A 27996-nucleotide genomic window follows, 5' to 3' on the forward strand; every position below is an offset into this window, starting at 1 on the left:
TGCAGGGGTGGGGGGGCATCAGCTACAAGATCCTGGCTCAGGACCTGCCAGATCCTCAGCGAAGGACATTACTTGCCCCGACCCCATTCCTATCCCCTGCAGAAGGAAGCCAAGGGGCAGCTGGCGGTGTGGGATCCAGCCCCCTCCCCTGCTCGTCTGATTCATCTGTGCAAAGCTGCTGTGCATTTCCCGAGCTCCCCCACCTCCTCTGCCTGGCTGTGCTGGGTCAGGATGGAAGCAGGACCAGGGACTAGAGCCTCCAGCAGGAGAACACACCCTGCAGGGCTGACCCCTCCCTGCAGGTCTGTTTTCCGTGTCTCATCCTGCAAGACAGGCACAGGCAGCTCAGACGTGAGTCTAGAAGCTGAGACAGGTGGTGGCCCGCTCAGAGCAGTGTCTGCTCCCTCCTGGGGTGGGAGGAGTGCATCTGGACCCCTCTAGACCAGGGAACAGAGGAATCACAGCTGCCTCCCTGCACACAGCTCTGTGCTGAACCCCGTTCCTCCAGGGTCTCCTCTGCTCAGCTCAGCCCTGGCCCCCCAAAGCCCACTGTCCTTTGATTCTGGGCCTGAGCGGAAGTGGGTTCCAGATCTGTCTGATCCCCAGCCAGCCTAGAGTCCCTCCACTAGAGACGAGGTCCTTTGGGGTGAAAACTTCTCCAAACCACAGTCTGATCCCCCAAGTACAAGGTGCTCTGAGAGTCCAGCAGGGTCTACTAAAGGCTTGAAAGGGATCCAGGGAGCCCACGCATCTGAGCAGCACCCAGGGTTCTCAGCTGGGGTGGGAGGAGCCTCATATGGTGAGGCCCAGCAGGAGCTCTGGGAGTCAGCAAGCCCCAGGGGGCCCAGCAAGCCATTTTTACGGGCTCCCCAGGTGACCATGGAGCGGTGGAGGGGCGCCAAAGATGGGCTGGGCACAGCGCGAGAGGAGTTCCAGCCGACGGGGTAACCTGGCAGGTGGCCCGACGTGGGCCGTGGGGTCGGTCGCCCTTTCGGTGACCAGGATTGTTGCGGGCGTTCTGAGTTGACGCCTGCAGCACACATACACACACCCCGGGGTGCGGGCTGTCCCCTCTGAGAAGAGGAGCGGTTGGGACTGCGGAGGCTGAGTCCCCAGGCCCAGGCCCGCTCCAGGCTGGTGGTGGGGACACTGCTGGCTGGGAGGGCGATGACCACACAACCCTTCCAGAAAAGTCTGCGCTGCGGGCCCGGGCGTATCCTGGTCGGTTTCGGCGACTCTTTTCTGCCCTGGCGTCCCCGAGAGGGGGTCGTGACGCAGAGCGGGTCTGCTCCGGCTCATACCCGTCTGTGGGTTGATTTGCAGCCCCGAGCCCCCTCCCCGTGGGGGCCGTGGGCCGGGCACTAGGGGCACGTGGATCCTCGCCCTGCGCCCCTAGCGGCGCGGGCGCGGGCGCGGGCGCGGGCGGAGAGGGGCGCGAGAGAGGCGGGGGCGGGGCGGAAGCGGGTCCCGAGCGGCGGGGCGGGGCGAGTAGGCCCAGCCCCGCCCCCGGCCCCTGCAGCCCTGGCGCGGGGCCCCTGGCGCTCAGTCGTCGGCGCTGGCGGCTGCGAGCGGTCGCGCCGCCTGAGCCACCCCGGAGCCGGCGCCGAGTGCGGCGCCCGCAGGAGTCCCGTCCCCGCGCCCCCGCCTCCCGGCCCACGGTGAGTGCCGCGGGCTCCTGCCCGGCCGTCGAAGCCCAGCCCAGCGTCCCGCCGGTGGACCGCGCTCGCCGCCACCCCGGGGCGCCGGGAGGTCGCCAAGACGCGGCGTCGGCACAGGGGAGACGAGGCCGGCGCGCGCTTGGAGGAGCGGGGCCTCGGAGCGGGAGACGGTGCGCACTGCGGAGGGGCAGGGGGACCAGACCTCCCAGCCGCGGAGGGCGCGGGGCTCCAGGACCACCTCCCTGCCCCGGGATGCGCAGGGTCACTCCGCTCGGACCCGGCGCCCTATCCCCGGGGGAAGCCGCAGGTGGGCAGGGACCGTAGACCCTGAGACCCTCCGCGGGGTTTCCCAGTCCACCCTCCAGCGATTAAGACGCCCCTGAGCCCGGCCCGCTCCCCCTCCCGCGGATCCTGGCAGGACCCCTTGTTTTCCCCCAATTCCTCCCGACGTCTGGGTGAGTCCCCCAAAATACACCCTCTCCGGGCTTCCAAACTGTCCCCGAGCCGAACACCCACCAATGAGAGAAGCACCCCGACAGAACTGGGTTAGGGGGGCGAGGTCTGCGCGGGGGTCGGGAGGAAGAGGCGAGGCGGGGTGTCCCTGAGAGAAGTGGGAGGGGTGAGCAGGTCAGAGAGCCCGGCGGGCCGGGTGGGAGGGGACCTCTGAGGAAGATCCTACGGGCACTTCATTTTAAATGCGTGCATTCTAGAAGCATCTCGCCAACCTTTTACTGCTGGTCTTGGGCTTCAGAGCTCTAGGTCCGCTCGCAGAATTGGTTACAATACAGACCTCAGACCCCTCCCTGGGACTGGGTGGGGACGAGACCCCAGTGAGCAGTGTTCCTAAGAGCCACCCCAGGTGGGCTGCAGGAGGCACTGCGTGCGGCCACACTGTGTGCAGGTGAGCACAGTGCAGAGAGGCAGCGGAGAGGGGGCAGCCGGAAATCCCGTAGGAGAGTGTAGGGTGTCAGCTGGGGGCTGGGCTGGGCAGCAGGGAGAGCCAGGTGGCCGGGCCAGACCTCCTGCTGCCCCCTTACACATGCCGGGGCAGCATCAGTGGATGCCCCACCCCTAAGTCCCCAGGGACCGATTTCAGTGAGCAGCCCCAGCACCCTGAGGGGGTTGATTCACGTCCAGGGCGGCCAGTGGGCTGCTGGGGACTCTTCTAGAAGACCAGCCTGGCTCTCCAGTTCAGCCCCACTGCCCCAAACCTGCCTGCTTCAGTGCCAGCCCCCAGGTGGGCTAGCAGGAGACAGCATGGCTTTGAGCCCTGGGTTCCGGGCAAGTCACCCCATTGCTGGGATGTGAAATGTGACACTTTGCAGAGTGATCCTTTCCCATTCAACCCCAGGCCTTGGGCACAGCCCTGAAACACAGCAGGCCTGTTGCTTTCGGCTGGGCCCTGGTGCCTGTGGGGCGTCCAGCTCCTTGGCTGGCCTCACTCTGTTCATTGGACAAACTGGAGCAGGTGTCCAGGCCTGAGCGGGGATACAGGTGTGTCCTGCTCAGAGCTTCTGGCCAGGCCTGGGTGGGACCGAGACACGGAAAGTTCAGGAAGGTGTCCTGTGGGGCCTATCAGACAGATGGGGGTCCCCTGAAGCCTGTACGCTGCTCACTCTGCCCCATGCAGACTGAGAGCCCCTGGCAGCCAGTGAGTGCTCCCTAGCAATGGGCCCTATGCCCTCTGCCCAGGACAGCTCTGAGTGGGTGCCGCTGGCCCCAGGGCCCAGGCTGCCAGGTGCAGCGAGGCTGTGGCTGTGCAGGCAGCCCAGGGGTCCCCAGGGGACAGAGGGGGCTTCTGAGCTCCCAGGAAGAGCCTCTGCACCCGGACACCACTGCTGCCTCCCTCCTGGACACAGGCTGAGATGGGAGTGGGGAGGAGCCTGCAGCACAGGGAGAGGCCGGCCTGCCTGGACCTGGGGCCCAGGATGAGCCGAGAGCTTAGTACCTAGACACCAGAGCCTGGGAGGCCGTGACTCCATCCCGGGCTGCCTGCTGGCTGGGCCTCATGAGCCTGGGGTCTCGGTTTCCTGGTCCAGGTGCGGGGAGCAGAGCGTCACTCCCCGCCCAGGGCTGGTCTGAGGAGGGGGCCCCCATTGCCTTGAACACTTTGGTCTCACCGAGAAAGCCCCCCACCCTGAAGCTCAGGCCACTTCGCTCCTGCGTCATCTTTGTCTCCAGGACTGTGAGCCCTGGAGCCCCCGTCACACACAGACGCAGCTGGCGGTTGCCCTGGCAACAGCTCAAGCAGTGGCTGCTCCCTGGCTTTGGGGGGCTGTTGGGGGAGCAGCATCTTCCACTCAGCTAGAGAGGAAAAGGGGACCCGTGACAGCCAGCCCCCAGGGACCTCACAGCTCTCTGGGCTGCCGAGCCCGCCGCGGGGGTGGGGGCTCCCTGGGGCAGGCACCGACCGCCGTGGGGGGGCCCGGGGCTGCTGGAGCCCGACGCACCTCCCCTCCTGTCCCAGCTCTCGGGTCTGGCCGGATGGGCCCCCCTGGCCCTGCAGCTCCAGGGTTGGAGGATCAGGGAGTGAGATGAGAAGCTGAGAGCTGGCGGGGGTCACACACCAGCAATGGCAGCCCGGGCACCACCCCCCTCCAGAGATACACCCAGCTTGCTCAAAAAGTCTGTCCTGGACCCTCAAGGCGGCAGGTGTGCCCGGCCCTGCTGTCCCAGCAGAGGGTGACCGTCCGGGATGAGGCCAAGCCTGTAAACGAGGACACGCCAGCACTCACATGACCCCTGGCAGTGGGCACACAGGGCGGGGCGGGTCTCCCTGGCTACCCCAGTGCCAGGTGCCTGTGAGAGCTGGGCAAGTAGAGCTGGATCCGGCAGGGCCCCCATTTCCTATTTTGTCAAATGAAAAGGACAGGCTCGAGCTGACGTGCCTGGCTGGTGGGGACGCCCTCAGGAGTGGACAGGGACGGGACCCAGGCAGTGGGCAGGTCCCTGGGTGATCCAAGGGGAGCACGATGTGTCCGGCACGCAGAGGCCAGCAAGCCAGGGACAGGGAGCCCAGTGGGTGGCATTCAGTGACAGAGGTGGCCCGGGAGAGGGTCTTTGCTTTGTCCAGATGATCTTCAGTGCGGGAACACGAGACCACCTTGTGGGAAGTTGCAGGGGGCGGGGGGATCTGGAGGCCAAGGCCGGAGGTAGTTGCCTGGGCCAGGTCACGAGGTGGAAGAAGCAGACTGCAGGGCCCTTGGTGGCTTCCCCCCGCAGTCTGCAGGGGGCACTGAGCACCCCAAGGTGTGAGGCTGTAACAGCGCAGCCCGTCAGGCTGGGGGACGAATCCGCAGTGACAGCGCGCGCCCCTCAGGGGCGTCCCAGGGCGGGGCCCCCTGGACAGGAAGGTGTCCCCTGAGCAGGTCCCACTCCCGTTCTGCAAAGCGTGGGCTGTGGGGCCGCAGCCCCTGTCTGCTCCAAGGGCCTATACTGCCATAGCCACTGAGCCACCACGCAGCATCCTGCCTGGAGCAGCCTAGATGTCATCCTGGGACACGGGGATTCTTCATGCCAAGTGAGGAATGGGGCCTGGGCCTGGCGGCCCCCTGCCTGTGTCTCCCCTGAAACTAGCTCAGTCCGAGTCATTCTGGTCTGGGGAGCCCTAACCTGGTGGGGGGCGGGACTTGGACTGAGCAAGTCTGCAGCTCTGGGAGGGTTGGAGCCTGTGGCCCCAGCAGTGGGCACCTCTGCGTTCTGGTCACACCTCCGTCACTGCTCAGGGTGGCATCTGATGTGATCACAGGGGACAGTAAGGCAGGGCTCTCTGCCCACAGGTCGCCCGCCATGTCCACCTTGCTGGAGATCAAGAGCAGCGTGCTCAGGCAGGTGCAGGTGTGCCCATCCTTCCGCCGGAGGACGGAGGAGGAGCCGGCCAGCAGCAGCGCTGACCCGCCAGAGCCTGCGGCCGGGGCCTGGTGGGTGCCCCCCAGCCGGCTCCCTTCCTCCCCTGACCTCACACACCAGCCGCCCAGCACGGCCCCCAGGGGAAGCCCAGGAGGCTCTGAACCCAAGGCGGTGGAGAGCGTCTCACTGCACCCTCAGCTGTTCAGAGACCCTGGGATCGCCTTGAGTCATGCAGGTTGGCACGTGCTCCGAGCTGCAGCATGGGGAGTGTCTGCTGACCCCGACCGTGGCTTTTCTTGCAGGAAACCCGGAGATGGTGTGGAGTTCTTCGCCCAGATGCGCCTCATCCTGAAGAAGGGGGAGGGCAGACAGGGGCTGCCGTGCCCTGAGGTGCGGACACTGCGGGCCCTGCTGCTCCGCATGGGCCCGGGCCGGCCTCCCCAGCGGCCGCTCTGTGCTCCCCTCCCTCCCTCCCTCCCTGGAGCACTCCCTGTCAGGGAGTCATGGAGACACTCACCCCCCTGGTGCCCCCACAGGTCCTGCTGCGCAGCCGCTCACCCGCCCCCGCAGAGCCCGTGGACCCCAGCCGTGGCCTGAGAACTCTGAGCCAAGAGGAGGTAAGGGGGTGGGGGGTCTGGGGCAGGTGGGCCTCCCCATGGGAATGAGCAGAGGTCAGGGGTGGGGAGGGACCCCCGGTGGAGGCCCCGAAGGTGCAAAGGCGCAGAGGCAGAGACCGGGCTCTGCCAGTGGGAGGAGCGGCTCGGGGCTGGGCAGAGTGGGTGCGTCCGAGGAGCCGAGAGCCCCTGCGGTCGGGACTCAGGGCCCACGCTGCCCCCCTGCAGGTGGACATGCTCTATGAGGAGGCCCTGTACACGGTCCTTCACCGCGCAGGCACCATGGGCCCCGACCAGGTGGATGACGAGGAGGCCCTGCTGAGCTACCTGCAGCAGGTGAGGCCCGGGCCCCGCCCACTCGGCTGGCCTGGCCCATCTCTGGGGGTGGCTGAGACACTTTCCCCCACCTGCTTATGTCACTGTCGCCTGAACAACACACACAGAATTGCCCCACGTACATCACACACACACAGGTGCACAGGCATGCCCAGAAAGATGGACAGACACACAGACACATTCAAACAGAAGAACACACAGACAGATGGACACAGCTGCAAAGAACATTGGAAAAGACAGGTAGACAGATGTAGGACACACACAGAAGGATGGACAGACACACAGAGAAAGGCAGAAAGGACAAACCAGCAGGTGGACAGACCCCTTTCTTCTGCTGTGTGTGCTCCCCCCACCCCATGAAGCCTCTGGGTTGATAATTGATTGGCCTGCTTCAAGGGCACCTGGGCCTCATACCTGCCGACTCGCAGGTGTTTGGCACCGGCCCGGAGGAGCATGCCTCGGCTGTGGAGCGTGTGAAGAAGGCCAAGGTGAGGCTGCCGCCCACTGGGCAGATGCCGCCCCCTGCAGTGCTGGCAGGCAGAGGCTCAGGGTGGAGGGGCGCGGGGCCAGCCGTGTCAGGTCCACACTGAGCCCCAGAGACCGTCACTGCCCTCCACCTGCAGGCGCCCACCTATGCCCTGAAAGTCTCTGTCATGCGTGCCAAGAACCTGCTGGCCAAAGACCCCAACGGTGAGTTGGGGGGCCAGCCAGGTCTGGGGGCCATGGGGGTGGGACTGGGACTGAGGCACCCACCATGTCCTAGGCTTCAGTGACCCGTACTGCATGCTGGGCATCCTGCCGGCCTCGGGCGCCGTGCAGGAGCCCAGCCCACACAAGGAGCAGCGCTTCAGCTTCCGCAAGGGCAGCAAGCGAGGTGGCCCACTGCCAGCCAAGTGCATCCAGGTCACCGAGGTCAAGAACAGCACCCTGAACCCCGTATGGAAGGAGCACTTTCTCTTGTAAGGCCCCCGTCCAGTCGGGCGGCGGGGTGGTCGGGTGGGGTCTGCTGTGGTGCCGGCCGGTCCGGGGTTGCATGGGGCAGCTGTGCCTGTAGGAGGTCTGTGCCTGCCCCCGGAACCGGAGGGCTGGTCCTGTGCCCACTTTCCAAAGCAGGAGACTGAGGCTCAGAAATTGCCCCTGCCCCAGTGCTGGGCAGGGGATCACCTGGACCCTCTGGGGACCTCTCTGTTCTCCTTACAGTGAGATCGAGGACGTGGGCACAGACCAGCTGCACCTGGACATCTGGTAGAGGCCCCTGTGCCCTGCAGGGCAGGGGGTGCGGGTGCCTCTGGTCTGGGCGGAGCGGGAGGGGGCAGTCAGAGCCAGGCTGAGCTGCAGACAAGCCAGACCCCCCACCGCCCCCCTCCAGGGATCATGACGATGATGTGTCCCTGGTGGAAGCGTGCAGGAAACTGAATGAGGTCATCGGCCTGAAGGGCATGAGCAGGTGGGGCAGGCGGGACCCTCGCACCCCTGACGCTCTCAGCTTGGCCACAGGGGCCAGCGGGTGATGGCTCCTCAGGGGCCACATGTGTGAAGCCATCCTGCTGCCCCCAGGTATTTCAAACAGATTGTCAAGTCTGCCCGTGCAAATGGGACAGCGGGGCCCACGGAGGACCACACTGATGACTTCCTGGGGTGCCTCAACATACCCGTCCGGGTGAGTGGGCTGGCAGTTTCGCTTGCTGAATGCTTGCTCCTGGGTGTCCCACCTGGTGTTCCCACCTGGCAGCAGTCCTGCCCCACTGCTGCTGGCTATGTCCTGTGATGCCCCAGCAGCTTCCCATCCTTCTTGGGCTGGGGCTGGGGGGACACCATGCTGCAAGGGAGGAGGGACAGCCTCCAGGAACCTCTAGTGTCCAGGCACCCCTGAGGGCCCCTGTGCTGGTCACCAGTGTTCAGTGGGAAGCAGAGGCCTGTTTCTCCCTGCGGTCCCAGAGACAGTCTGTGAGGGGAGGGGGGTTAGGCAGAACCACCAATCTGAACCCCCTTCCCCCAGGAGGTGCCTGTGGCTGGAGAGGACCGCTGGTTCAAGCTGGAACCACGCTCTAGCGCCTCCCGGGTGCAGGGCGACTGCCAACTGGTCCTCAAGCTGATCACCACACAGGTGGGAGCCAAGGCCTCCCCCCGACCCTGCAGCCCTGCGCCCCAGCCCACAGGCTCGGGAAGGGCTGCTGACCGGCCGGCCCCGCGTTCCAGAGGGACACGAACATGAGCCAGCGTGGGCGGTCGGGCTTCCTGTCGTACCTGCTGCTGCTCAGCCGTCTTCTGCAGTTCGAGCACCGAGCCGAAGAGGTAGCGCCAACCTCGGGCCCCCGGGGCAGCCAGGGGCGGCGTGGGGAGGGCGAGGCGGGGAGGCCAGGGACCTGGGGGCCGAGGGGGGATGGGGGTCTCCCGCCTCCACCCACGGCCAGCCCGTCCCCCAGCCCAACTCGAGCAGCTGGCGCGGCGAGCTCAGCGGGCCTGCGGCCACCGTGCTCTGCCTGCACGGCGCACAGAACAACCTGTCGGCGCTGCAACTGGCTGTGCTGTGAGTGGGCGGGGCCGCGTCGCGAGGGGCGGGGCGGGGCGGGGCGGGCGGTGAGGGACGGGGCCCGGAAAGGGGCGGGGCTGTCAGTTGGAAGGACACGGGTTCCCTGCTGGGTCGGGCCCCTGGCGCAGCTGCCCTGAGCCTGGGCTGCGGCCCCGCAGGCACTGGCAGGTCAGCAGCCGCCACCATCAGACCCGCACCCTGGACTACGGCTACCTGCTGGGGCTGCTAGAGGACCTGCAGGCGCACTGGGAGGAGGCGGGCTCGCTGCCTCAGGAGCAGGTGGGCTCGCATGAAAATGCTCCTGGAGGGTGTGCCAGGGGCTGTTCAGGCTGGGACAAGCAGGGACAGGACCGCCAGAGTCCTGCCCTGCTGGGGTGCACAGCCTGTGGGAGCGGTAGGGGGTTAAAAACAAGCGGACAAAGCGCGGGACTTAGGAGAGAGCTGCTGCTGTGCCGTCCCAGGACCGGGCTGTGCGATACCAAGGGGGAGTCCCTCGGGAGGCGGGCCGTGCGGCTTCAGCCCTGCGAGCAGCGGAGGGAGTGGGCCGCATGGAAGGAGGCGCAGCTAGTGCTGCGAAGGCCCTGGGGGCTTCTGTCTCCAGGGGGCGCTGTGGAGGCTAGAGAGGGCACTAGGGCGAGGCCAGTGGGGTTGGAGGCCCGTAGTAGGGAGGGTGCTCTTCAGGGCAGGGCTTTGCAGACCGGCTGCTTTTGCAGAGGAGCGGGCACTCAGCAGTCCGTTCTGAAGGGCCCTGTCCCTCAGGAGGAGGGCCTAGCAGACAGCTTCTCTGCCTTCTCTGAGTTTGGGCTTCAGCTGCTGCGACAGCTCCGGGACTACTTCCCTGCCAGTAACAGCACAGCCGTCTACCGCCTGGAGCTGCTGTTGAAGTGGGTGCAGCCGCTCATCTGCCAGTGGGGCTTGGGGCCGGGTGGCTGCAGCCGCTTGCCGGGGGTTGGGTGGGGGTGGGGGGACTGGGTGGGGCACCCCCCAGTCAGCTGCAACCCCTCGCCCAGGTGTCTTGGCAAGCTGCAGATCTTCCAGCCTTCGTTTGAGATCTGCCCCTTCGAGACGGAGCTAAACATGGACATTGCTGCTGCCCTGAAGGTGCATCTGGTAGCTGGGTCTGGGCTAACTGCCCATCCTTGCCTGTGCCCCTGCCCTCGGGCTGGACCTGTGGAACCACACACACTTGCCCTTCTTCCCTCCCACCCAACATGCTTCCTCGGTGGCTTCCCTTGCAGAGAGGCAACCGTGAATGGTTTGACAGGCTCCTGAACACCCAAAGTCCTCGTGAGCAGGTGTGGTGGCAGAGTGGGGGGGGGCGTGGCCACAGGGGAGGTGAGGGGCCGCAGGTGAGTGCAGGCCAGAAGGTCAGTGTGCTGGGCCTCCTTGCAGCCAGGCCCACAGCGCCTCGCCGGGCTGGTCAAGCTGGCTGACGCCGTCTACGAGGACCTGCAGTCCTGCTATGGCATCTACGCCAGCCTCTTCCACAGGTGGGGCGGGGGCTCTCCCTGCTGCCCCTGCGCCCAGCCCCTAAAATGCCACCACCGGGCTGGGGAACAGGGCGAGCAGGTGTCTGAGGTGTGTCCTTTGCAGCATCATCAAGGTCGACTTCTTCACCCTCACCTTTCGGCAGCTGGAGCGTCTGGTGAGGAGGGGTCATGGGGAGAGCCCCCTGGCTGGGAAGGGGCCTGGGGTTCCTTGTTGCCGCCAGCCTGAGTCCACCCTCCTGGGCAGGTGGCTGAAGAGGCCTGGGTGCTGACAGAGGAGCTGAGCCCCAAGATGACCCTGGAGGTGGCCTCAGGGCTCTTTGAGCTCTACCTGACCCTGGCGGACATCCAGCGCTTTTGGAGCAGCATTCCGGGCCGGTGGGTGCCCTGCCCCACCTGTCCTCCAGTCTCCTCCTGGAGGGCTCTCTGTGCAGTCTCCCCAGGGCCTCTGAAGGCTGGGAACCTGGGACATGTTGGCTCAAGGTGCTTGATCAGGGTGAGCGCTGATGGGCCTCCCACTGCAGGGACAGCCGTTCCCTCGCCCTGGCTGGCATCCACGCCCCATTCCTGCCCGCTGTGAAGCTTTGGCTGCAGGTGCTGCGGGATCAAACCAAGTGGAGGCTTCAGGGAGCCGTGGAGGTGGACACAGTGAGTGAGCCCTCAGGCTTGAGGGGGCTGGGCTCATCTGGGCTCCCACCCAACACGGGCCTCCTCCTGCTTCCTAGTTGGAGCCCATGGATGCCTCCTCCAAGCACAGCAGCTCTGCAGCCACTGCCAGCCTCTGCTTCAGCCACATCCAGGAGCTGTGGGCCTGCCTGGCATGGCCTGACCCTGCCCAGGCCCAGAGACTAGGCGCCCAGCTCAGCCAGGTGGGGACTACCCACCAAGAGGAGATCAGGGTCTGGGTGCAGAAAGGACATGGCCCACAGCTCCTGAGCCCCTGTCCTCCACCCCAGGACCTGTGTGAAGCCGCCCTCTTCTACACAGAGCTGCTGCGAAAGAAGGTGGACGCTCAGCCTGGGGCAGCCGGAGAGGCAGTGAGCGAGCCTGTGAGCAGGGGGGGCACAGGAGTGGGGGGCGGGGGCCCAGGGTGGCCACCACCCAGCTGCCAGCCCACGCACGTCCGTCACACCTCCCCAGCTCTGCGTGGTCCTCAACGACGTGGAGCTCCTCCGCAAGGCTGCTGGCCAGGCACTGCGTGGCCTGGCGTGGCCAGAGGGGGCTGCAGGGCTGGAGGGCACACTCCCACGGCCCCTGCTCAGCTGCACGCAGGCCCTGGACGAGGACCTGCAGCGGGAGGCCCGAACCGTGACGGCACACCTGACCTCCAAGGTGGCAGGGCCGGTGGGCGGGGGCGGGGGCCGGCCGGCCCTCCCTGCACCCCACAGTGCTGAGCACCACTCTCCTGCTCTCCCGCAGATGGTGGGTGACGTCAGGAAGTATGTGCAGCACGTCAGCCTCTCGCCCGACTCCATCCAGAATGACGAGGTGAGTGTGCGGCCAGCTCGGCTTGGGCTCGCAGGGAATGCGTGTGTCCACTGGGGCCCAGTCCCAGCCTGAGGACTCTACCTTTAGGCCGTGGCCCCCCTCCTGAAGTACCTGGACGAGAAGCTGGCTCTGCTGAACGCCTCGCTGGTGAAGGAAAATCTAAGCAGGTACGGTCCTGGGCGGGCAGGCAGAGCAGGCCCGGCCAGTGGTCAGGTCACAGATGCTGACCGTCCTGCAGGGTGCTGGAGGCCCTCTGGGAGCTGCTGCTGCAGGCCATTCTGCAGGCTCTGGGAGCGAACCGAGACGTGTCTGCCGACTTCTACGGGCGCTTCCACTTCACGCTGGAGGTAGGGCCCCATGAAGAGCCTTTCCTGCCTGAACTCCTGGTTCCTGGCCCCTCTGACCCCACCCCCTGGCAATAAGACTGCTGACCTTTCCAGCTGCATGCCCCCTTCCGGCCCAGTCCCCAGCCCAGACACTCCTCCTCTGGGAAGCCATCGGGCAGCATCTCTTTCCCTGAGTCTGCTGAGTCAGAAGCACCTGGGCCACCTGTTCTGACAGATGTCTGGCTTCAGGTGCCTTCATTTCCCCAAGCTTCCTGGCAGCTTCTGATACGGCCCAGGTATGAGTGGCTCTGCCTTAGGCTCCAGACAGCCCAGGCCGGGTGCTGCTCAAGGCTCCATTCCTTCCCACTCTCTGTCTCCAGCAGTCACCCTGCCCCTGACACCTCTCCTTTCTTGCCCCACCCCAGGCCCTGGTCAACTTTTTCCACGCTGAGGGCCAGGGTCTGCCCCTGGAGAGCCTGAGAGATGGAAGTTACAAGGTGAGGTTTGGCCCTGGGCCCTCTGACAGAGGAAGGGGGCGGGGCGGACACCTGAGACCCAGGTTTGAGTTCAGCCCCGCCCCGCGCGTGGAATGGGGCGGGTGAGGAGCTCCGGCATCGCCAGGCGCCGCCCCCTCCCTGCAGAGACTGGAGGAGGAGCTGCGCCTGCACCAGTGCTCCACGCGGGAGTGCGTCGAGCAGTACTACCTGGACAAGCTCAAGCAGGTAGTGCGACCCAGGGGCGCGCACGAGGCTCCGCCCCGGCGACCCGCGCTCGGCTCACCGCCTCCTGGCCTTCCCGCAGAGATCCCTGGAGCACAACCGGTTCGGGCGCCTGAGCGTCCGCTGCCACTACGAGGCGGCCGAGCAGCGGCTAGCGGTGGAGGTGCTGCACGCCGCCGACCTGCTCCCCCTGGACGCCAACGGTGCGGGCGAGTGGTGGGTAGGGCTGCCACCGGGCGGGGCGGGGCTGGCGGCGGGGTGCGCTCACAGCTGTGTCCCCAGGCCTAAGCGACCCCTTTGTGATCGTGGAGCTGGGTCCGCCGCACCTTTTCCCGCTCGTCCGCAGCCAGAGGACCCAGGTCAAGAGCCGGACGCTGCACCCCGTGTACGACGAGCTCTTCTACTTGTGAGTGCCCCTCCCCGCCCTGCCGGCCCAGAGTGGGGAGCAGGGCTCCAGATGACCACCCGCCTCCCCTGCCCCCCGCAGCTCCGTGCCCGCAGAGGCCTGCCGCCGCCGTGGCGCCTGCGTGCTGTTCACCGTCATGGACCATGACTGGCTGTCCACCAACGACTTCGCGGGGGAGGCAGCCCTGGGCCTGGGCAGCGTTAGCGGCGTCGCGAGGCCCCAGGTGGGAGGGAGCGCGAGGGCCGGCCAGCCGGTCACCCTGCACCTGCGCCGGCCGCGAGCCCAAGGTGAGTGAGCTTCCGGCGGGGCGGGGCCAGCCGGACTGATGCTGGCCCCGCCCCCTGCAGAGCCCAGGGTGACCGAGCGGCGAGGACGGGGCCAACAGGACTGACACCCGCCCCGCCCCCGCCCCCAGTGAGGTCGGCGCTTCGGATGCTGGAGGGTCGCCCCAACAAGGAGGCGCAGGAGTTTGTCAAGAGGCTCCGGGAGCTGGAGAAGTACATGGAGGCGGACCCCTGAGCCCTGCAGGCGAGAGCCAAGCCCTCCCCACGTCCCCGCGCTGTTCTTGCCTTGTGGTCAGCTCTGTGCAGCCGGGCCGCGGCGCCCTCCCCCGCTTTATGGTGTGTTCTGTGGCTGGACTCCCTGGCTCCCTTCTGCCCCCCGCCACGTCTGTGCTGTGACCCCTGTGCTCAGTACGCCCTACCCTGCTGGATCTGGACAGCCGACTGGGCGAGTCCTGGCCACCAGGTGAGCTTCCTACTTCCCCTCAGGTTCCCTGGCCTCAGGGTGGGGGGGGGGGGGCCTGGTCTTAGGGCAGGGCTCTCAGTTGGGGGCCTTGCCCCTAGGGGACATTAGGCAGCACCTGGAGACATTCTGGGGGGCAGATCAGTCACACCCGGTAAGTGGGTGATGGCTGTGCTGTTGGCACCAGTGAGGAGAGGCTAGAAGTGTCGTTTGACTTGCCATGAGCCCTCCCCCCAACATAGAGTGGTCCACCTCTAAATGTCACCAGTAACCAGCCAATAGCTTTGTCCTGGGTCTCTCTGGGGTCGGGGCACAGTCTCCCTAACCGGAGAGGCTGGAAGGTCTAGGTTTGGAATCTGGACAATCCAGGCCTCAGAGGGACAGGTGAACACCTGCAGTGCCCCCACCTTCTCTGGGGATGCCTCCCCAAGAGGGCATGTGGAGGGGGTTCTGCCTGAGAGCTCCACAGGTCTCCAGTCCCCACCCAGCTCACAGGCCCAGGAGAGGGGCCTCTGCGGTCATTGTGGGAGGCTGAGGATGTCACGCCAGGCTGGTTGGGTTAGTGTAAGGCACTCCGTGCCAACTGGCCAGCTGTGTGGCCGTCTCCTTTTCATGAACGCACAGCGTCCACACAAGACCTACCCAGGGGTCCCATCTCTACACCCCAGGCTTTCTAGGCAGGATCTGTCTCATTAGAGGCCAAGGGTCCCCCCACACCCGCAGGCCGAGTGCCGAGAAGCAGAGGCTCACGCGGGGGTCTTCTTGGCTTGCAGCTTCATTGGGAGGGCTCTGAGGCAGGACCCAGAGCAAGACTGGGTAAGAAGCGCCAGGAAAGAACCTGGTCAGAGTCCAGTCCTGCTTGCAGCTGCACGGCCTGAGGCCGCCAGGCCCGTTTGTGTTCCCACAAGCTGCACTGCCGTCTCCAGATGTCCTTGTCATTCCGCCTCCAAAAATATACCTCTGCAACTTTCAGTCTCTCTGCCGTTTCTTGATTCCTTTCCAAATCTCTGTGGGGACCCTGGCTTCAGCCCCTTGCTCAGCAGTCTCCTCCTCTTCTGGGCTGCTGCTGCTGTCTCCCCCATCGTCAGGGTCAGGCCCAAGTTCCTCAGACTCATCTTCAGTGTCACTGTCAGCACCATCTCTGGGCAGCCTGAGAGACAGGGGTATATCCACTGGCCTCCCCGACACACCTACTCACTCACCAAAGCCCCCAAGCTGAGGACAGATTCCTACTCCCCGTCCTCTCTAAGTGGAAACCGCTCCAGCTTCCCTTCTCTGCAGTCAGAAAACCATCCTGCTATTTACGACACTCCCCCACCCTGCAGAAGGAGGGGCTGAGATCAGAGGTGGAAGAGAGCCCTAGGTCTAAGCTGTCATGAAGCCAGGGGACCTACCGGGAGTCAGTCACCAGCCGGTTGGGGTTTGCAAACTCTCGTCCTGAGTCCACATCAAAGGGATCTGAATGGAGGAATCAAGGAGGAAAGTGGCCTGAAGTAGAAGCAGGAGTCCCACAGCTGTGGCGGGAAGGTCTTCCCAACCCTGGGCTTCTCAAGGGAGGGGGCAGGTGTCCCTGCCAGGCCTCACCAATTTCCTCCTCTTCAGGGTGCTCCTTGGCATGGGCCAGGAACTCCTGCTCTGCCTGCAGCACCTCCTCTGGGCTGCTGCAGGCCGCATATTTGTCCAGAAGCTGGCGGTTCAGGTCCAGGAACCCCTTGCCCCACTTGAATTTCCGCAGCAAAATGACAGCAAGGTCTGAGAAGCCTGTCAGTGCAGGAAGCCCAGGGATGTAGACAGCCCCTCTCTTGCCTCCCAGAAACTGAGAGTCCCGGCAACACTGGCCCACGGCCCTCTGCAGCCCACCAAGTCCCTCTCCCAACAGGGTGTCTCATGGAACTGCCCCTCTGAGCCTCCGTGTGGACCTTAAGTTCTCAGGGGATGAGTTGGGGTAACAGGGCTCTGGGGGCCGTCATGCCCTGACGAGAGCCTGACAAGCGCTTGGAGGCCAGTGGTGTGTTCTGTCTTCACCTCCGCCTCTCAGGGAGAGGACTCAAGTGGGAGCTGGGAGGAAACCCTGGCCACCGCCCAGCACGTGGTCAGGCTCCTCCCGGGATTGGCAGCAAAAGCACATGGACTCCAGGCTGCCAGGCCTGACACTCACCCAGGATGCAGAAGGTGGCAGCAAAGGCCTCCACGCAGGACAGCCTGCAGGGCCGGCCATAGTTCACAGGGTTGGCGGCCACCAAATGGGGCAGGAGCCGCAAGTGGCTCCCACGCATCTTCCTGAACGGAGTCTCATCCAGCCTGGCCCAGGAGCAGTCGATGACAGCGACCCCAGACTGTGCCACCAAGTGTCTGCCAAGAGCAGTGAAGGGCTTGGTTCTGGACTTGGTGCTGGCCCCAGGGCAGCTATGTTCTAGGAAACTGGCTGCCCTGGGGATTCAGGGGCATCATTCAAGGACTCTCATGGGCCCAGCTTCTGAGGCAGTTGGAGGAAAGCTGTTCCTCCATAAGGCTTTTATTCACTCAACAAATGTTTACTGTAGCCTGCTGCTTCCTGGGCTCTGTGCTAGGCAACGGGGGTCAACGAGACACATCAACACAAACAGGTGGGCCCTGAAGGGAAAGATGTGCCAGGGCTGGGGGCTAATTAAAGAGTCCAGGCAGGCCCACTCCGTTTCCCCGCACCCAGTCCTCTCGAGCCTACCTGTCTGCGGGGGACACGTACTGGGAACCCACGGGGCTGAGCACGAGGCCGCCGAACCTGTGGCCCAGGCGCAGGCAGCGCACCAGCCCCAGGCGGGCCAGCTTGCGGCCGGTGCAGCGCCGGGGGTCGCAGTGGCCCAACTCCCACATGGCCAGCGTGCAGGGCAGCTGCGCCGGGCCCGGGCCGCCCTGGTCCTCAGGGGCCTCTGGCTCCACGGACGCTGCGGCAGGCAGAGAAGGGGACCCGGCCTCAGGCGCGGCTCCGCGGCCCGACCCCCGGCCCACCTCAGGATCACGCCCCACTCACCGCGCAGCGCGGCGCCCACCTCCTCGGCGAAGGCCTCCAGGGAGCGGCCCGCAGGGCGCCGAGCGCGGCCTCCCTCCGCGCCCGGCCCGCGCGCGGCCCTTCGGCGGCCCATGGCGGGAAGCGGGACCCCCTGTACCCACCGCGTCGCCGCTCCTCCTGCGGCCAAGCTGCGCGCGGCACCACTTCCGGTTCCGGCACCCACGTGACCACCCGCGGCGGAGGGCGGCACTTCAGGTTCCGGCGCCCACGTGACCGCGCGGCAGCGATGGCGGCGAGGCTGGCGGGCTTGGCGGTGCTGCTCGGGCTCGGGGCCCGCGGTGAGTGCCCAGCCCGGCGCCTCCGTCCCGGAGCACCCACTCTGGTCTCCGCGCCCCCGCCCCACGCTGCCTCCCCGCCCGCCCGCCTCCTCACTGCTCCCTCCCCGCAGGGCCCGCGCCCGCAGGCGCCGCCAAGATGAAGGTGGTGGAGGAGCCCAACACTTTCGGGTGAGCTGCCGCGCGGGGAGTGGGGGGCGCGGCGCCGTGGCCCGGGCCTGCTTCTCCCTGACCCTGCCGCGTCTCGCAGGCTCAACAACCCGTTCCTGCCCCAGACCAGTCGCCTCCAGCCCAAGAGGGACCCTTCACCCGTGTCTGGTGAGTGCGGGGCCCTGACCGCCGACGTGCCGGGGACCCGGGGCGAGCAGGGAGCCGGCCCAGCTTCAACACCGGTGGGCCGCGTCAGCTCTCGGGAGCCGGCGCCAGGGGCACCAGGGAGGGAGAGCGGCCTCGGACGAGGGGCCCTGGAAGTTAGGGCCTGGAGGCTCATGCTGTTCTTTGTCAGCCTTCTAATTGCACGCTAACCTTCCCGAGTGAGCCCGTGCCGGGTTCACTAGTTAGGGGTTTAGTCCTTAGTTTTCCTAGTGGTGACCTCTGTTATCAGGTTGGTGTCTGTTCTTAAACGTTTTTTAATGCGTTTACGTGCATAAGCTTACACGTAAAAAACGTGTAGTAGGTTTTTTGTGTGTGACCTTTGCTTTCTTGTTTTCAGTAGTTACCATTTTACCGCTCAAAACAAGAGATTCTCTGGTAGCTCAGCTGGTAAAGAATCCGCCTGCAATGCAGGAGACCCCGGTTTGATTCCTGGGTCGGGAAGACCGCTGGAAAAGGGATAGGCTACCCACTCCAGTGTTCTTGGGCTTCCCTGGTGGCTCAGCTGGTAAAGAATCCGCCTTGCAGTGAGAGAGATCTGGGTTTGATCCCTGGGTTTGGGAAGATTCCCTGGAGAGGGAAACTGCTACCCACTCCAGTATTCTGGCCTGGAGAATTCCATGGACTGTTTGTTTAATCCATGGAATCACAAAACGTCAGACACCACTGAGCGACTTCCACTATGCAGGTTTGCTTATTTGCTGTTGTCGCATCTTCGCTCTTCTCACTTGGTGCCTAGCATTCCACAGGATGCTCTGCGTTCTTTCATTGTCCAGCAAGGTGTTGTTTATGGGGTTTGGTCACTAAAAGCATTGTTGAGGAGAATATTCCTTCTAGGCGTCCCTCTTTCTACACCTATGGGAGTGGTTTCCTGCAACAGGATCTCAGGAATGTAATTGCTGTGTTGTTAAATGGGTGTTAAATACAACAAACAAAAAATCCAAGGGAATTCTCTGGTGGTCCAATGGTTAGGAGTTGGTGCTTCCACTGCAAAGGGCATTGAGTTCAACCCCTGACGCAGGAACTAAGATCCTGCAAGCTGCACAGCGCTCAGTCATGTCCGACTCTTTGTGACAACATGGACTGTAGTCTGCCAGGCTCCTCTGTCCATGGGATTCTCCAGGCAAGAATACTGAAGTGGGTTGCCATGCCCTCCTTCAAGAGATCTTCCCAACCCAGGGACTGAATCCATGTCTCCTGTATTGCAGGCAGATTCTTTACCAATGAGCCATCTGGGAAGCCCACCAATTAAAAAGAAAAAATCCAAGATCTCTTTTGAAAACAAATATTTATTTGGCTGCCAAAGGTCTTAGTTGAGGCACTTGGGGTCTTTGATTCTCACTGGGGTACGTGGGGTCGAGTTCTCTGACCAGGGATTGAACCCAGGTCCTCTGTTTTGGGAGTGCAGAGTCTTAGCCACTGGACCACTGAGGAAGTCCCCCAAATATTTATTTTTTTAATTGAATGCTACCACGTGTTAGGGTCTATGCTGTGGATGCAGAAATGAAGAAAACATACAATGTCCTCATGGAGTTGACAGTCTTAATTGGTAGGAGAGTAGGTTGAGAATAAACAAAAAAGTAGGTAAAATGTAGACTGGTGAAAAGTGCTCTGAAGGTATGGAAAGCAGAGAAGTGTGTGTGCATGGAGTTGTTCTGGGGATTGCTGTTTTAATTGGGGAGTTCAGGAAAAGACTGAGAAATGAAATTTCTGTCAGAAACTGAAGGGGAGTGGGCGTTAGGGCTGTGGATATCTGGGGGAGGAGAGTCCAGCAAAAGGAGTGGCCAAATACAGGCCTTGCACACAGATGCCAGGCCCAGAGGGATTGGCCACGGGGTGGGGGTGGAGCGCTGAGATCAGAGACGGAGGGTACCGCTGTGAGCTTTCACTCTAGACAGAGTTCAGCTTTTTACTGTGAAAATATTCAGTAGAAAAACAGAGGAATGGGGCTGTGAACAGCAGCGTACACTCCGACTTTAGTGTAACAGTTGATGTTCTGCTGTGCTTGCTTTACCTTTTTCTCATTTCCACTTTTTAAAAAGTGAACTTTCATTTTCCCCAACCATGTGAAAGTCAGTTTCAGACGTCATGATGGTTTATTCCTAAATAATTACAGTTCGGATCTCCTAGCTTCCCTGGTAGTTCAGACAGTAAAGACTCTGTCTGCAATGCAGGAGACCAGGGTTTGATCCCTGGGTCGGGAAGATGCCCTGGAGAAAGGAATAGCAACCCACTCCAGTATTCTGGCCTGGAGAATTCCCTGGAGAGAGGAGCTTTGCAGACTACAGTCTGTGGGGTCACAGAGTCACGACTGAGTGACTATCGCGCACACACACAGAATGCCTTGTACAGCTGACCTGGGTCCCACACCCACCCCGACCCTTGCCCTGGGAATCAGTCAAAAGGGAATAATACATGCATCTGATTATGCGCTGGGCCAGCTGTCTCACTATGACATACGTGAGTGAGGTTTGAGACTTGCAATTTATTTTGGAGTGTGTCCAACCAAAGTTGGACTGCAGGGCACTGTGGTCCAACCTTCACCAGCTCATTCTTTTCTTGGTCATCAGTTTGATTTGCAGTTGGGTTCCCGTGTTTCTGCTTGTGCTCAGTTGTAGTGCTTACTCTACACATTTTTACTTTTGATTTTTCCGTGACTTAGAAATAGTTATAGACAATTTCAAGCACGTGTGAAAGTGGAAGAAGGGTGTGAGAAGCACTAGGCACCCTCACCCAGCTTTCTCTTTGCCAGTCTGGTTACTTTGAAACTAATTTCTCTCAATTTATTTGTAATATTTTGGTATGCATGTATTGAAAGGCACAGCAACAGCGTCAGTCAGTAAAATCCCCTCATTGTCGGAGATGTCTCTAATGTTCTCATACTCTTTAACAGGCCGGTGGTTTGAGTCAGTAGGGAAGGTCCATGTGTTGTGCACTCGACGCCTGTCCATAGCTTCCTCGAATCTATAGATCCCCTCCCTCCGGCTCCTTGCAATTTATTTACTAAGGAAACTGGGTCGCGTGTTTCCCACATTCTGGACTGTGTCCATTGCATTCCCATGGTTAGTGTTTGCTCCTGTAGTAGCTGGAGTCTAGCTGTGCGCCTGTGAGCCGGCTGGTCCTCTGGGTTTCCCGAGAGCAGTGGGGAGAGGTTCCCCCCACCCGGCCTCTGTCCCCCGCCTGAAGATCCCGTGTGTAGCCCTTTCTCAGGGAGAGGACCTTCCAGGCTGTTCCTGGTTGCTGAGTTTTAACCATGAATAGGTGTTGGGTTTTGTCAAAGGTTTTTTCTAAACCTGTCAAGGCGGTCCTGAGTTTTCTCTTTCAAGCTGTTTCTAGGGTGGGGGAGAAGCTCTATACAGTCAGCAAAAATAACACTGGGAGCTGACTGTGGCTCAGATCGTGAACTCCTTATTGCAAAATCTAGACTTAAATTGAAGAAAGTAGAGAAAACCACTAGACCATTCAGGTATGACCTAAATCAGATGCCTTAGGATTATACAGTGGAAGTGACAAATAGATCATAGAGTGAGTGTCTGAAGAGCTATGGACAGAGGTTCGTGACATTGGACAGGAGACAGTGATCAAGACCATCCCCAAGAAAAAGAATTGCAAAAAGGCAAAATGGTTGTCTGAGAAGGCCTTACAAATAGCTGAGAAAAGAGAAGCTAAGGGCAAAGGAGAAAAGGAGAGAGAAACCTATTTGAATGCAGAGTTCCAAAGAATAGCAGGGCGAGATAAGAAAGCTTTTCTCAGTGATCAATGCAAAGAAATAGAGAAAAAAAATAGAATGGGAAAGACTAGAAATCTTTTAAAGAAAATTAGACCAAGGGAACATTTTATCCAAAGATGGACACAGTAAAGGACAGAAACGATATAGACCTAACAGAAACAGAAGGTATTAGAAGAGGCAAGAATACACAAAAAAACTGTACAAAAAAGATCTTCACGACCCAGATAACCATGATGGTGTGATCACTCACCTAGAGCCAGACATCCTGGAATGTGAAGTCAAGTGGGCCTTAGGAAGCATCACTAGGAACAAAGGTAGTAGAGGTGATGGAATTCCAGTTGAGCTATTTCAAATCCTAAAAGATGATGTTGTAAAAGTGCTGCACTCAGTATGCCAGCAAATTTGGAAAACTCAGCAGTGGCCACAGGACTGGAAAAGGTCAATTTTCATTCCAGTCCCAAAGGCAGCGCCAAAGAATGTTCAAACTACCGTGCAGTTGCATTCATCTCACATGCTAGTAAAGTAATGCCCCAAATTCTCCAAGTCAGGCTTCAGCAGTACGTGAATGGTGAACTTCCAGATGTTCAAGCTAGAGTTACAAAAGGCAGAGGAACCAGAGATCAAATTGCCAATATCTGTTGGATAATCGAGAGGGCAAGAGAGTTCCATAAAAACATCTGCTTTATTGACTATGCCAAAGCATTTGACTGTGTGGATCATGACAAACTGTGGAAAATTCTTAAAGAGGTGGGAATACCAGATCACCTGACCTGCCTCTTGAGAAATCTATGCAGGTCAAGAATCAAGTTAGAACCGGACATGGAACAACAGACTGGTTCCAAATCGGGAAAGGAGTACGTCAAGGCTGTATATTGTCACCCTGCTTATTTAACTTATATGCAGAGTACATCATGAGAAATGCTGGGCTGGATGAAGCGCAAGCTGAAATCAAGATTGCCAGGAGAAATATCAATAACCTCAGATATGCAGATGATACCACCCTTATGGCAGAAAGCAAAGAACTAAAGAGCCTCTTGATGAAAATGAAAGAGAGTGATGAAGTTGGCTTAAAACTCAACATTCAAAAAGCTAAGATCATGGCATCTGGTCCCATCACTTCATGGGAAATAGATGGGGAAACAGTGAGAGACCTTATGTTTTGGGGGGCTCCAAAATCACTGCAGATGGTGACTGTAGCCATAAAATTAAAAGATGCTTGCTCCTTGGAAGAAAAGCTATGGCCAACTTAGCATATTAAAAAGCAGGGACATTACTTTGCCAGCAAAATCAAAGCTATGGTTTTTCCAATAGTCATGTATGGATGTGAGAGTTGGACTATAAAGAAAGCTGAGCACAGAAGAATTGATGCTTTTGAACTGTGCTGTTGGAGAAGACTCTTGAGAGTCCCTTGGACTGCAAGGAGATCAAACCAGTCCATCCTAGAGGAAGTCAGTCCTGAATATTCATTGGAAGGACTGATGCTGAAGCTGAAACTCCAATACTTTGGCCACGTAATGTGACGAACTGACTCATTTGAAAAGACCCTGATGCTGGGAAAGATTGAAGACGGGAGGAGAAGGGGACGACAGAGGATGAGGTGGTTGGATGGCATCACCAACTCGATGGACATGAGTTTGAGCAAACTCTGGGAGTTGGTGATGGACAGGGAGGCCTGGTGTGCTGCAGTCCATGGGGTCAAAAAAGAGTCGGACACGACTGAGCGACTGAACTGATAGGGTGGGGAGCTTTGGCTTTTTAATATTGAGCCAACACTGTGTTCTTGGAATAAGCTTCCCTTGAGCATGATGAATACATGTATTTTAGGTATTTTGGGGTTTAAATTGCTAGTTATTTCTGACTTTTTAAAAGATTATTTTTAGAGTTTCAGATCTCTTTCTAATTTTTATTTATCTGCTGAGATTCTGTTTATGCACCTTGTTTTCCTTAACACCCTGGAAATGGTTGCAATATAGCTGCTTTAAAATCCTGTCTGTGTAGGAAAAAAATCCTGTCTGTGATATTTTGTTACAGCAGCTCAAATGAACTAAGTACCTCATGTAAGTGGAGTCATAACAATACTCATTCTTCTGCGATGGGCTCGTTTCACTTACAACAAATCTCAGAAGTTCCTTTTGTGGCAAGTGGCAAGATTTCCTTCCTTTTTAAGGCTGAATAGTATTCCATTGTCCATACGCACTGCATTCTGTTTATTCATCTGTCGGTGCACACTTGGGTTTTTATTGTTTGGTTACTGTGAGTAAGGCTGCTGTGAACATGGTCCATGTTTGGGTCCCTGCTTTCAGTTCACACACCCAGGGGTCAGTTTGCCGTATCATAAGATTCTATTGGGTTGGCCAAAGGTTCGTTTGGGTTTTTCTGAAAAATCTTTAGAGAAAAATCCGAGATGAAATTTTTTGGCCAACCCTGTATGCTTAAGCTTTATGCTGCTGCTAAGTCACGTCAGTCGTGTCCAACTCTGTGTGACCCCCATAGACGGCAGCCCACCAGGCTCCCATCCCTGGGCTTCTCCAGGCAAGAATACTGGAGTGGGCTGCCATTTCCTTCAAGCTTTATGAGGAACCACTCAACTTTTCAGCAGCGGCTTGTACATTTTACATTCCCACCAGCAGTAGCAGTGTGCAGAGGTTCTGGTTTCTCTGTATCCTAACCAGCATTTGTTTTGTTTGTTTGTTTAGTAACAGCCATACTAATATAGATGAAGTGATATCTCATTGTGGATTTGATTTGTATTTATTTTTCACTTCAGAAAAATGTCTAGTAATCCTTGGTCCATCTTTAAAAAATTTTTTTTTTTTCCTGATGTGTTTGGCTCTGCTGGGTCTTAGGTGGGGCATGTGGGATCTAGCTCCCTGACCAGGGATAGAACCCGGGCCCCCAACACTGGGAGCTCAGAGTCTTAGCCACTTAGTCTAAGCCACTTGGGCCAAGGAAGTCCCTGTGGTCCATTTTTTAATTGGGTTGTTTGGGGCTTTGTTGTTGTTGTTATGGGAGCTGTTTATATATTCTGGATATTACCCTGCGACTTGTAAACACTTTCTTGCTTTCTATAGGCTGCCTTCCAGCCATTCCTTGTAAGGTTTAATGTCGAAGCCCCATGTTTCCAGTTTTCCCTTTGGCGTCCTTGCCAACACTGATGTTTGGTGCCGTGTGCCTGTACTTGTCGCGACCGTGGTGAGGGGACCCTGTCGTGTGTGACACCGCCCTTGTCCCCCTGAACAGTGCTGACTGCTGGCCCGTCCTGCCGGATGCCAGCGTGGCCGGCCCCGCGCTCGCCGTTTGCGCCGTCTCCACCCTCTCACTTTCAGCCTGCTTGCGCCCTTGGCCTTCGGTGTGTCTCTTATGACGAGTGCGCACAGTTGGGTCACATTTCTTTATCCTTTAGCCAATCTGTGCCTTCCAAATGGGAGAGTTTCATCTGCCTACGTTTAAAGTAATCACTGGTAAGGAAGGATTTGGAGAAGACGAAACAGCAAAGTTTGTTTTATAGTTGTCTTTTGTTGCTCATTCCCTCCATTCCTTCTGTTGACTTTTTCCCAAGCCACCTGCTTTCGACCTCCTTTTGTGTGTATACTACGTAGCCATTTCCTCTCCAGTCGCCTGGGGATTACATATAATCATGTGACTGTTCAAGTCTAACTTGTACATGATTGAAGTTGGTGTGAATTCCAAGACTTCTCCTGTACAACTCTGTCCCTCCCCAACTTTGTGGTTGACTTCAGAAACTGACCCTTCAAGGGTGGATCTGTAATTATATCCATGCCTCTCGTCTTCTGAACCCTGTAGATCTGCGGCTCAGGACCATGACTCTGCTTTCAGTTTGCCCATGTGTTTGCCTTTCCTGGGGGGTAACAAGGGGCTCTGTCCAAGGCAGGCTTGGTGGTAATGAAATCCCTCAGCCTTTGTCTGGGAGGGTCTTGATTTTGCCTCACTCTTGGAGGAGGGTTTCCTGGATATAGACTCCTTGGTTGACAGTTTTGTCTCCCACCCCACTGCTTCCTGGCCTCCCAAATGTAGCAGAGAAGTGGGTGGATAATCTCATTGATTCCTTCATTAACAAGTCACTTCTTGCCACTTGCGACTTGGTGTCTGCCGTTTCTCTTCTGTCTCGGTGGGCGTCTCTCTGAGTGTGTTGTACGTGGAGTTCAGTGAGCCACTTGGATCTGTCGATCCGTGAGTTTTGTTGGGTTGGGGCAGTTATTTTCTCAGATCTCCTCTCTGCCCCTCCTCTTTGCCTCCACTGTCTCGTCACTGGTTCTCTCTGCTCAGAACTGTTGAACTCCTGTGGGTTCACTAGTTCAGTTGTATTTTTCGGCTCCAGGGTTTTCTAGTTCCTCTGGACATGGTTCACCTTTCTGCCCACCTATCATTTTCTGGACACGCTTTGGTCCTTCCTGTTTCTCTCCAGCCCCTTATGGATATTTTAGGCATTTGTCTAACTGAAGTCTTCAGACAGTCCAGCATCTGGGCTTCTCCCAGGTGGTCCTGTTGCATTTTCCTCTGGAGAGGCTGCGGGTCCCTTGCAGCCTGGCCCGGTGCTGGGGCAGCCTTCAGGGTGGGTGTGTTGAGCCTGGGGGCGGCCACGTGCAGCCCCCTCAGGGTCTCCCTGCACTCCTCCTGGCTCCTGGATGGCCTGCTGTGTGTCCGACCGTCACCCCTTGCCCGCAGCCTTCACGGGCAGCCCCCTTTCCTGCCTGGGATCCGAGTTGGGCAGAACAGAGGCTGGGCTCCTGGCAGCCCCCAGCCAGGCTGCTCCTCACGGCCCCACTGGGGCGGGAGCTTCGCTGCAAGGCGCTCACCTGGCTGCCGGCGAGCCGGTCTCCGGAACGCCGGGGGTCAGCACTGCTGGTTTCAGTGGTCCTTGGCAGTGTTCTCACGGCGTGTGAGCTGGCGCTCTGTGAAGCGCTCATGCTGCCCGGCTGTCGCGTTTCTGGCACTCACCGTCCCCGCAGGGCCCCGGCTCTGGGCCCGCTCCGGGCGCCGTACTCAGCGGGCTGCGCTCTCCCCGCAGGGCCCGCGCACCTCTCCAGACTCTCTGGCAAGTGCTTCAGCCTGGTGGAGTCCACGTGAGTGAGGGCAGGGCAGGGTGGCTGGGGGCCAGGGCCCCGCTGACGGCACCGTGCCCGCAGGTACAAGTACGAGCTCTGCCCGTTCCACAACGTGACGCAGCACGAGCAGACCTTCCGCTGGAACGCCTACAGCGGGATCCTCGGGTGAGCGGGGTGCGGCCGTGGCCCTGGGGGTGCCCTGCCCCACCCCGCCTCACTCTCTGCCCCTCCGCAGCATCTGGCAAGAATGGGAGATCACCAACAACACCTTCAGGGGCATGTGGATGCGGGATGGCGATGCATGCCAGTCACGGAGCCGGCAGAGCAAGGTGGGCAGCAGGGGCGGGGGGACGGGGCCTGCTTTCCCCACTTGCTCACCGAGGTCCCCCCCAGGTGGAGCTCACCTGTGGCAAAAGCAACCGGCTGGCCCACGTGTCTGAGCCGAGCACCTGTGTCTACGCGCTGACCTTCGAGACGCCCCTCGTCTGCCACCCCCACTCCTTGTTAGGTGGGCACCCGGGCGGGCGGGCGGGGTGGGGGGCAGAGGGGCTCAGCTCAGCTGGTTTCTGTCGGACCCCTCAGTGTACCCGACCCTGCCCGCGGTCTTGCAGCAGCGGTGGGACCAGCTGGAGCAGGACCTGGCGGACGAGCTGATCACGGCCCAGGTGAGCTGCGGGCGGGCCCCGGGCGGCAGCCGGGCAGCCCAGTGGGCGCTCACTCCTTACCCTCCACCTGCAGGGCTACGAGAAGTCGCTCAGGGCGATTTTTGAAGATGCTGGTTATCTGAAGACATCAGAACCAAGTGAATCGGCGCAGCGGGAAGGAGCCACCAAGGACCTGCAGTTTGAGACACTGGAGAGCTGCCAGGAGGTACAGACACAGCCCCCCAGCCAAGGACGGCCTCCCACCAATGGACTGACCACTCCTCTCCACCCCCTGGTCTAGGCACATAAGGCCCTGTCGCAGGAGATAGAGAGACTGCAAGGCGTGCTGACCCACCACGGCATCCCCTACGGGAAGCCTGCAGGTCCGCGGTGGGGGGTGGAGGGGGCCAAGCCCACCAGGGCCTTGCGTCTGCCGGTCGGGTCCTGACTCCCACTGCCTGGTGTTTTGGCAGAAACCCCCAGCTCTGAGCACTGGGGCCCCCAGACACCCACGGCCGGGATAGCAGAGCCCCTGCGAGGTGACCCTGGACTGCGTGGGGACACCCTGTGACCTTGGGGCTGTGGGCCTCGGCCTGAGGACCTTTCTCTCCTTCTGTGCCAGCAGGCCCTTGGGGCTGTCCTCAAAGATGCAGACAAAATAAAGATCAGAGTTTTAATTAATTTCCATACTGATAAAAAT

At 60.2% G+C, this 27996-nt stretch overlaps 3 protein-coding genes across 5 annotated transcripts; 2 read left to right on the forward strand and 1 right to left on the reverse strand.

Annotated features, from left to right (window-relative positions):
• Positions 1-1537: 1537 nt before the first annotated feature.
• Positions 1538-15135, forward strand: BAIAP3 (BAI1 associated protein 3). The gene is made up of 35 exons (XM_043915823.1): positions 1538-1658; positions 5438-5578; positions 5810-5897; positions 6044-6124; positions 6350-6457; positions 6886-6945; positions 7081-7147; positions 7221-7416; positions 7658-7702; positions 7827-7904; positions 8015-8117; positions 8457-8564; positions 8657-8752; positions 8884-8987; positions 9119-9269; positions 9750-9874; positions 10001-10091; positions 10229-10285; positions 10383-10480; positions 10584-10635; positions 10725-10855; positions 11002-11125; positions 11203-11346; positions 11434-11526; positions 11618-11809; positions 11897-11965; positions 12053-12132; positions 12204-12312; positions 12717-12788; positions 12933-13013; positions 13093-13213; positions 13293-13416; positions 13498-13703; positions 13832-14163; positions 14934-15135. Exons 2-34 carry the CDS (start codon positions 5448-5450, stop codon positions 13933-13935), a joined length of 3489 nt encoding a protein of 1162 aa, XP_043771758.1. The 5' UTR covers positions 1538-1658; positions 5438-5447; the 3' UTR covers positions 13936-14163; positions 14934-15135.
• Positions 14918-17371, reverse strand: TSR3 (TSR3 ribosome maturation factor). 2 transcript variants are annotated; one of them, XM_043915834.1, is made up of 6 exons: positions 17171-17370; positions 16865-17084; positions 16319-16512; positions 15745-15921; positions 15555-15618; positions 14918-15310 (listed from the first exon to the last, which is right to left on the reverse strand). In XM_043915834.1, the coding sequence occupies exons 1-6, from the start codon at positions 17280-17282 to the stop codon at positions 15130-15132; spliced, it is 948 nt and encodes a 315-aa protein (XP_043771769.1). In that variant the 5' UTR covers positions 17283-17370; the 3' UTR covers positions 14918-15129. The 2 variants fall into 2 exon arrangements, with proteins under 2 accessions (XP_043771769.1, XP_043771770.1); XM_043915835.1 differs by lacking the exon at positions 15745-15921 and having other exon boundaries at positions 17171-17371.
• Positions 17372-17386: 15 nt separating this feature from the next.
• Positions 17387-27977, forward strand: GNPTG (N-acetylglucosamine-1-phosphate transferase subunit gamma). 2 transcript variants are annotated; one of them, XM_043915836.1, is made up of 11 exons: positions 17387-17487; positions 17598-17655; positions 17735-17802; positions 26616-26670; positions 26734-26817; positions 26888-26981; positions 27046-27160; positions 27235-27317; positions 27391-27522; positions 27598-27679; positions 27770-27977. In XM_043915836.1, the coding sequence occupies exons 1-11, from the start codon at positions 17436-17438 to the stop codon at positions 27865-27867; spliced, it is 921 nt and encodes a 306-aa protein (XP_043771771.1). In that variant the 5' UTR covers positions 17387-17435; the 3' UTR covers positions 27868-27977. The 2 variants fall into 2 exon arrangements, with proteins under 2 accessions (XP_043771771.1, XP_043771772.1); XM_043915837.1 differs by having other exon boundaries at positions 26927-26981.
• Positions 27978-27996: the final 19 nt, after the last annotated feature.

This window comes from Cervus elaphus, chromosome 10, assembly GCF_910594005.1.
Source record: "Cervus elaphus chromosome 10, mCerEla1.1, whole genome shotgun sequence".
Taxonomy (NCBI): Eukaryota; Metazoa; Chordata; class Mammalia; order Artiodactyla; family Cervidae; genus Cervus; species Cervus elaphus.